Genomic DNA, 9,799 nt, shown 5'->3' with positions numbered 1-9,799 from the left:
TGATTTCTTTCTTTATATTGATTTTTTTTCACATTCATATGTTGCCATCAATGCCAAAGGGTAAGATTGTTTGATATTAGAGTTGTTGGAATGTCTTGTTGTCATTGATGTCAACATATTCATGTGTTCATGTGCTTCGGTATTGCAGAGAATTGGTTTGTTGCAGAGAGTTGAATTGGTTTGGTTGCAGATTAATGGGTTTTGAGATACTTATCTCTGGTTGATTTAGTATGATTTTTAGTTTTTCAGAAGGTGATTTGATCAAGTTATGTGATCTGGTGTGATGATTGGTTTTTCTGTTGGTTCAGTATTGTAGAGTTGTGATTTTTAGATTGTATTGCTTTGGAATTGATCCTTTATATTGTGCAGATTTCAGAGAGTCTTTGGTATGTTCATGTGTGTCCTTAGTTTGGGTGGTTCATGATTTGGAACTTCACAAGAGCATCTTTCAGTTTGTTGTTGGTGTTCTTGAGCTCTGGTAATGAAATAATGACGATTCTTGTTATCTGAGTTGTTGTGGTTGTTGCGGAGGAATTCACTTTTCTTATTGATGTTCTTTGATCATGTTCTATGCATTTTGGTGGTCTTTGTTGATCGTGGTGCGTGTTATTGAATATTTTACTAGTTTGGTGGTATTCTTCATGTTATATGACTTTGTGGCCAACCCGATGGTTGTTGCATATTGCGGATGATCTTGGAAAGATATTTGGTGGTGTTGTGTGTTCAAGGATTTGATTTGGGTCCATGTATGTCCTTGAAAACATTGTATTGGTCTGCATATGGATTTATGTATTGTGTGATGTAATTTTGTAGTTAGGTCTTATGTGTTGAGCCGACCTTACGAACAAGGTTGATGATTTGTATAAATAAGTGTTGTAATCATGTAAGATAAACATCAGATTTTCATTTCACCCCAATGATTTTTTGAATACTCAGAAGGTTTTATGGGTTATAACCTTCACATATGTGTTTATGGTTGTGTCTGCAATCTTTGAGAGTATTGTATGTGTGAACAAGAGAATTGATCTTTTTGTAGTGGAGAAGAGCAGAGAAGTGTTGCAGTGTAGACAATGTGCTTAAGCACAGCTATGATCAAGCATTTGGAGATTATATTCTTTTAGTTCATGTAATTCGTATTGTTGTTCGATATTTGTAAGGTAGTGAGCCTTCCTAGGATTGTAGCCCTTTGTTGTTTTTGAGAAATGATCTCTAGGTAGTGTGCTTGAATGCATGTGCATTCCTCATTGTAATATTTTCACATACTACTTCAGAGTATCATCATATTGTGGGTAGGTTCCCACCATGGCTTTTCCCTTAATCGGGTTTTCCACACCAATAATTTGAGTGTTTTTATTAAGGAAAATTAGGTTTTAAGGGACTCGAAACCCGCTTACATATCGAAAAGAAAAGCAATTAGAGAAACTAGATAAGACAGAACAAAGAGAGAAAGGTTGCAACAGAACAACACAAAAAACAACAGCCAAAGTAAAGAACAACAAAAGACTAGCGAGAGACTGGCACACCTAAAACAAAATTACATTTCAGGTGAAAATCTTTATAGTCTCTTCCACATCCTTGACCAACATCATCATTGCATTTGTTGCCTCTTTCAGGTCTTTATTTTCCTGCATTTGTTGATTGCCTTTGGTCTTCAGCTCCAGCTCACTTGCATTTTGCCTAGTTTTGTATCTGGAGGAGTGTTGAACAGAACTAGAAGTCATCTCGTCATCAATAATCACAGTTTTTTTATTCTGCTTATCCTTCTCAAGACAAGCAACCAACGCATTTATGTTTTGAGAGGACACCTTCAACACAACCAAACTATGCTCCATGAATTTCCTCAAAGCAGTCTCATTTTTTTTGAATCCAATTGTTTATCAGACCATTATTAGACTCACCCTTTTCTTTGAGAATCCTCACCACATCCTCCAGGTGCTTTAAATATCCCTTTATAATCTCACTTTTTGGCTAGTCTAAAATTTCTTTTTCATCCTCTGCAGCACTAGTATCCTCTGCATTATCCTCTTTACCTTTAATTTTGATGTCCTTAACCAAATTGTCAATTTTAAAATCCAACTCTCTCTGTTTTTCCTAAATGCTAGTGATGTTATCAACCACCCACTTCTAGAAATTGAACATTTCAGAGTGTTATTTCTAGCAGCATTCAGAATGGAATATGCATTCTCCATATCCAGGGCAAAATCCTCAGACCTAGGGTTTCCCTCCTCCATGTTATGTTGAGCATCATCCCTGTTATCTGAAACATATGGATTATCCTTCGCCTCTGACTCTTCAACATCCTCTTCTCTCTTCTCATTAACTTTGTCCCCTTCCTCACCCTCAACCTCCTTCTCTTGCTCATTCTCCGCCTCTTCTTCCACCTCCTTCTCCTACTCCTTCTCAAAACTAACATTCTCTTCAGTGTCTTCTTTAGCTTATTCACTAACCCTTGATTTCTTTTTAGGAGGAAGATTAGAAGAATCCTCATCAGAGTCAGAGCCATCATAATCCTCAGAAATATGGGCATTCTCCACAAAGGGATCATCCTTATTAGCCTTAGCTTTACCCTTAAGATGCTCATATATTAACAAAATAAGGCCTTGGTGAGCGATGGGGTAGGAATTAGGTTTCTTAGCATGGTCAGCCAGAATATCATTAAGGGAGGAGGCCAAGTAGAAAGGCAGAGAAATCTTAGAGCCATGGCGAAAATGGTTAAGGATAACAAAGTGGTAATTGTATACTTTTGAAAACCTACCATCAATCGTAAGATACTCCATTAACACTTTCAAGATTTTCTGCCAGAAAGATTTTACCTGGTTAGGGAGATAATAGGAAGCATTATCCTTTTTGGCGAGTAGAGTCCTTTCTTCTTCATTTTTGGGGAAATTATTGATGGCTTCCACCGAGAACTTGGGGTCTCTGTAAAAATTAATGCCATCCTTCTGCAAACCGGTAACCTCAGCTACCAAGTCTTCATCCACTTTCCAGGTCTGATCAAATAGAGTAACTTTATTATTTTTCCAGTCCTTGGCAAAACCACAGGAAACGGACTTCTTGCTCCCATGCAATTTCTCCATATAATCAGTGAAGCCATATTTGTGAAACCTTCTCCAAATTTTCCTTTCACCTTTCTAGCTATCACACCTGGTAGGTTCATTACGATTGAGATTTTCTCCCATAATGTGATAGTTGTTCAAGTCGAAACCCTCAAAGGAGCGCAAACTGACCAAATGTTGAAGAATGGAGATTTTGGAATTGAAAACCAAAGTGATTTTCTTGTTTTTCAAGTAGCCTTTTAAAACATGCAAATTAACCTAGCACTTAATATGATAAGGCCCTTCACACCGATACTCATTATTGCAACACCTAAGACAGGTAATCAACTAGCAATCTGCCTCACTCCAAAATCTATCATTGAAGTCCAAACCTAGAAAGGTAATAATGAAATTAATATGTACCATGGACTCTATCATAAAATAATTGCTCTCGGACTCCGTTCTTACATGATGATTCTCCAATATAATTAGCATCCTCCACTAAAATGACCCCCTCATTGACAACAAATTGGCTACCCTATTACCATCCCTAAAGGTATGGGTAATAATCACACTATCATAGGCATCTAACAAATTTTTTTCATTATCAATGATATTTTGGATATTCCAAGAAGGGGAACTAATACCTTTAATAGCCTGAATTATATTAAGGGAGTCCCCCTCCAGCCAAATTCTTTTAAAATTAAATCTCTGAACAAGCTGAAGACATTTTAACATTGTCAGAGCTTTTGCCACATGGTTGTTTTGAACTCTAAAGGGACAGCCAATTGCAGCAACACAAAAGCCATAAGAGTTTCTGATGACCTCTCCCCCTCCAGCATTCCTTGGATTTCCTTTAGCTGCACCATCAAAGTTCACCTTGACCCAATCATGAGGAGGGAATCTCCACACAACATTATCTCTTCTACTCTTCATATCAGACTTCCAGACCTTGTGTATCAAATTCCATTCAGTTAGAATTCTTTTCTCATTATCAGTCATGTCAATATAACTACACTACTTGTTACTTTTGTGAATGGTACTGATGTTTTCTTTAATAGCCCTACAAATCTTTTCAAAAACCACCTGAGAAGAACACTTAGTCTCCCTAAAAATTCTATTGTTTCTCTCCTTCCAAATATGCCAATAGGTCATGGGAAGGACAAAGAACCAGAGGGTCTTAATCATGGGAAGCTTGGTAGGGAAAATCCTTAAAACTATTCTGCATTACCCAATCAACTTTCCATTGCATCCACACTTTACCCCAAATCTCCTAGGTAAAAGAACAGTGAATGAAAAAATGATCCACAAACTCAGCCTCTTTCTAACATAACTCACACCTATTAGGAATCATGAATCCTCTTCAAACCAAGTTATCAATGGTAAGTATCTTGTTGTGAGTTGCAAGCCAAAAAAACATATTAACTTTAGGAATGAGGAATCTATTCCAAAATTTAGTCCATATAGGGTTGCAGGCCTGAGTAGCTATTTTTTTATAAGCAAAGACAACCGTAAAATCACCCCTAGGATTACTCTTCCATAAGAAGACATCATCAAAATCTTTGTTGACAGAAAAGGACAACAAATCATGTTGGAGCGAAGAAAATCCAGCATAAACCGCATCAAGTCTAACCCATTTATTCTCCTCCCAATAATTACAAACCATAGAACCAAACCTCCTTTTATAGTCTTCAATGAAATGGTTGCAATCCTGATTAAAAAGAGGCTCATCTTTGATCCAGGCATCCTCCCAAAATCTGATTTTGTTACCTTTGCCAAGGACCCATCCAGCTCCAACTTTAGCAACTTTAATAGATTTGATCATACTATTCCATATTAAACATCCAACAAGGATATCTTCAAAATAGAGAAGGGAATGAATGGGCTGATTATGTATGTATTTGTCAAACCACACCTTACTCCAATCTCTCTTACTACCATAAGCCCTCTAAATCTATTTGGCTAACAAAGCTTTGTTGAAAGGTTTAAGATATTTAATACCTAACCCCCCATTGCTTTTAGGACAACAGACTTTATCCCAGGCAACCAACCAATCCTTTTCTTATCTTCTACACCAGACCAAAGAAATATTTTTTGGATTCTTTCTAAAGCTTTTGCAAATTTGACCGGTATACTAAACAAACTAAGAGAATAAACAAGCAGATTATGAAGAGTGGCTTGAAGAAGCTGAAGCTTACTAGCCTGCGATAACATAGAGCCTTTCCAACCAACCAATTTTTTGTTGAACTTATCAATTAAAGGATTCCAAAAAGTGTTTGGAGGAGCCAAACCAAGAGGGAGACCCAAATAAGTAAAGGGGAGAATCTCAACCTTAAAACCAATTATGTTAGCAATCCTCTATTGTCTCAACAAGGAGGTGTTGATGAAGTAAATAGAAGATTTCTCCCAATTAACCTACTGTCCAATAGCAAGGGAATAAGATCTGAGAGCACCTTTGAAGGCATAAGCTTTGCTAACAGAAGAATATCCCAACAATATTGTATCATCAACAAACTATTGATGTGTGCAAGAGAAATTAGCAGAAGAGGGTTGCAACCCTTTAATTGTCCTATTCTCTTTCAACTTTTGAATCAATCTACTCAAATATTCTACCAAAATAGTGAAAAGAATAGGCGAGATATAATCTCCTTTCCTAAGACCCCTTGAAGATTTAAAAAATCTGGACAGAGATCCATTAATAAGAATAGAAAAATTTGGTGTAGATATCAACTCTTTAGTGATTTTAATAACCTTCTCATCAAATCCAAAGGCCTCCATGATCCTAAAATGAACTTGCCATTCAACCTTATCATAGGCTTTTGCCAAATCCAGCTTGATGAGAAATCCCTCTTTGTTTGCAGCATTAAGAGAGTGGATATTCTCATGCACAAGAATTATAGAATCCAAAATCTACCTACTTGGGACAAATCCTTTTTGCTCCTCAGAGATAACAAGGGGAAGAACAACCAACAATCTAGAAGTCGGGACTTTTGAAATTATCTTGTAAAAAGAATTACAAAGACTTATTGGCCTAAACTTACCCATAGAATCAACTCTAGCCACCTTAGGAATTAGAGAAATGAAAGTAGAGTTGATTTCTTTAAGAATTCTTCTGGATCCAAAGAATTCTTTGACAACATTGGCTATATCAGCCCCAACAATGTGCCAATATTCCTGAAAGAAAAATATGGGGAAGCCATCCAAGCCCGGTGCCTTATCTCCTTGAAAGGAGAAAACAACTTTTTTAATTTCATCAACTGAGGGGATGACAGATAATATCTTATTCTGATTAGGTCCAATAATCTTAGGAATATTATCAACCAGATCTTGTTGCTTAACAATGCCAATTTCCTTGCTACCTGTCAGAAGGTTAGAGAAGAACCTTACAACTTCATCACCTATGTCATCATCTTTGACAAGAATTTTGTCATCAACAATTAATCAGGAAATTTTGCTTGATGCTTTATGCTTCATTGATGTCATATGAAAGAATTTAGTATTTCTATCACTAGCTTCTAACCAAATAGCCCTGGATCTTTGCCTCCAGTAAATTTCTTCTCTTGAATAGTGTTGTGTAATTTGGCTAGAACCTCATCTTCTTTAGCCTTGGGGAACTTCTTCTAACCAAATTCCTGAATAGAGTTTTGAATCTGTTCTAATTCCTCCTTAGCTTCCTCTTGGATTCAAAAATATCTCCAAAAACCTTTTTATTCCAAATCTTAATGTTGACTTTGATATTTCTTAATTTTTTAGCAGCTTTGAACATGGCAGAACCATCCACAGTTATATTCCACCATTTGGCAATGGAAGCTTCCAAAGAAGGGTGTGAAATCCACATTTTTTCAAACCAGAAAGGAAAGCAGTGTTTTCCCTTAATAGGATCAGCAACAAAAGAAATGGGATAATGGTTCGATCCTATTCTATTAATAACAGACAGAGAACATATATACTTAAGGACCTAGTCAGGAGTGATAAGAGATCTATCTAGCCTTACCTGAATAAGATCTCTTCCATCTCTTCAATTAGACCAAGTGTAGGAGGCTCCAGAAAGGTCAACATCAATGAGGGCATTGACATTGATGACCTGCTATCCAGTTGAGTGTGCGTTCCTCCAAATTTGTCAATCTCCTGCAGAGGGGTGTTGAAATCTCCCATCAAAAGCCAATTGTCCTAGGAAAAAATCCCTCTTTTCTACTGGATTTTGTCCCAAAACTTACTCCTAGTAGCTTTAGAGTTTGGAGCATAAATGTTGGTGACCACCCATTCCTGTCCTTCAGCAATGCATTTCACTCTCATAGAAATGATATGACCGTCTTCATCAATCAGATCACCATCAATAGTTTTCTTATTCCAAAATATGGCAACCCCACCAAACACTCCATTATAACTACTACCACAAACACCCCCCAGTTTAAAGAATTTTAATTTTTCAACTTTTTCCTTACTCATTTTAGTTTCCTGAACCAAGATAATGTCTAGCTTATAATCTCTAATAAAATTCCTAAGCACATCCTGTTTATGGAGACCATTTTTAGGCCTCATATTTTCTAGGAGATTACCTTCATTTGGAAACCTGGGAGAAGGATTCCTAAATGGTTTGCTACCTTCCATCAGCTATATTTTGTTTTCTCTCTTGGTCCCTATGCCACTTCATAGTTTTACGTCCCTGTGGGGATTTGGAAAGACCAATATCCGCCTTAGACCTGGTTCTAGTTTTAACCCAATTAGAATAACCTATTCTCTTGTTTTTATTTTTTCCCACTCCTATTATCTCTTCATCTTCTTCATCTTTATATGCAAACTTCTTGCTATTCCAAGGTTCTCCTTTTCTCTGAGAAGAGGTGGGCCAATCAATTCCAAAACTTTGGAATAGAGAGTTAAGGTTAACCTGGGGCGATCTGAACTGGTATTTTTTTCAATGATAACATCTGGACCTTCAAGGTCCTTTGAACACACTTTATTACTTTCTTGTTCTGTATATTTTGGAGACTCATATTGTGATTCATTTATGTCGCCAATCTCATCGTCTTCAAGAATTTCTTCTATAATTACATTTTCTTCCTCTTGAATCTGCAAAGATTCAAATCCATTGATTGTTTTAACTTCAAATACATTCTCTTCATCCTTTTTGACTTCCTTTTGAGGAGTATCCTTGGAAGGAATAGCTTTCCTTTCATCCTTTGTTATATCTTTTGAGTTACTAGGACGTCCAATTCCTCCTTTCGATCTACCCTCCTCATTTTTGTTCATCTTCTCTTTCTAGATCTATTTGACATGATTATTGTGCTTCTGAGCATTCTTTGGGTTACTAGGACAAGCCTTTGCCAAATGTCCAGTTTTCATACAAGAAAAGCACACAAAAGGAAGTAATTCAAACTCTATAGCTTGTTCCCAATTACCTAGCTTGGAATTTATTTTGATAGAGCTAGGAAGGTCCATATTTTGTGAGATATTAAGACATATCCTCGCATACACCGATCTCTTTCGTGTTGCTGTCATAAAGTCTATAGCCACAAGCTCCCCAAAGGAATTAGCAATGCCTAAGAACACGTCCTCCAACCAAAATTCAAGTGGCAAACCAGGCAACCGCACCCAAACCGGAGCAGATTAAAAAAGGAATCATTGAGATCCATTTTTGGAGACCATTTTATTAAGGATAAAGAAGATTTCCCAGACATCCAGGGTCCTCCACGTAGAGCTAATTCCAAATCTTTGCCACAAGAGAAGGAAAAGACAAAGAAACCCCTTGACAGGGCTGAGACATCAACCTGTCCTTTCAACCTCCATTTTCTCTTCACAAAAGACCTAACAACTTCAATATTAGGTCTGGGTCCAACAAATTTCCCCACTAGAGAAAAAGCCATTAGAGATATACTGTGGTCTATGACCACATCTGGTACTGCAATATCTAATCTTCCTACCTTTCTATCAGAAATATCTTCAACAGAGGGAAAGGTTGATTTACTAGTGGGCTTGTTTGCAAATAAATTGTTCGAGGGTTTGAGAACCTTGACTTCAGCCATCTTTTCCAACTCAGCATTCAAGTTCTCGAGACCCAAATTTGAAAAATCTTCAATATTTTTAAGTCAGGAGGAGGGTCCCAATGTCGTGGGTCCCCATCCTTTCAACCATCCTCATCATCCACTGTAGATCCCAAAGAGACAAGTTGTCCTTGAGCTACAAAGGCAGCAAAACCAAAGGAACAAGCGCGATGTTCCCTCCATTCGCAGAATTCAAATTTCCCTCCAGCTGCACTATTCCCTCCATTTGGTAGTCCAATACCAAAGCTACACTAAGTGCTCTTCACCAAAAAATTGTGTGTTATGTGTGTTGTTGATGTGTTGTTTATCTTTGTTATTTATGTTCTTGATCAGATATGGAGTTGAGGTTAATTTTTTCTTGATCAAGAATTTGGAGATGCTATTTCTTTATCTATTGCAGAAGTTGAATACATTGTTGCTGCTAGAAACAATACTTAGGTAATTTGGATGAAGCAGATTTTGAAGGATATTAGAGTTTTTTATAATGAGCCTACTATTATATGTTGTGACAATTCAAGTGCTATCAATATTTCTTAGAATTTGATCTTGCAGTCTAAGACAAAACATATATCAATCCAGTTTCATTTCTTGAGAGAGAAAGTGAATGAGAAGTAAGTCAATTCGGAGTATGTATCTACAAAGGAACAAATTGTAGATATCTTCACAAAGCCTTTTCTTGCAGATACATTTGTATATCTAAGAGTAGGTTAAGGGTGATTGCCC

At 36.9% G+C, this 9,799-nt stretch overlaps 1 protein-coding gene across 1 annotated transcript; it reads right to left on the bottom strand.

Moving 5' to 3' along the window:
- Positions 1–1,541: 1,541 nt before the first annotated feature.
- Positions 1,542–8,285, bottom strand: LOC131876572 (uncharacterized). Its single transcript, XM_059222006.1, has 4 exons — positions 7,992–8,285; positions 2,448–2,567; positions 2,031–2,390; positions 1,542–1,805 (listed from the first exon to the last, which is right to left on the bottom strand). The coding sequence occupies exons 1-4, from the start codon at positions 8,283–8,285 to the stop codon at positions 1,542–1,544; spliced, it is 1,038 nt and encodes a 345-aa protein (XP_059077989.1).
- Between the last annotated feature and the right edge of the window lie 1,514 nt (positions 8,286–9,799).

Source organism: Cryptomeria japonica, chromosome 6 (assembly GCF_030272615.1).
Source record: "Cryptomeria japonica chromosome 6, Sugi_1.0, whole genome shotgun sequence".
NCBI classification, from domain to species: domain Eukaryota; kingdom Viridiplantae; phylum Streptophyta; class Pinopsida; order Cupressales; family Cupressaceae; genus Cryptomeria; species Cryptomeria japonica.
This window is presented reverse-complemented; position numbering and strand designations above follow the sequence as displayed.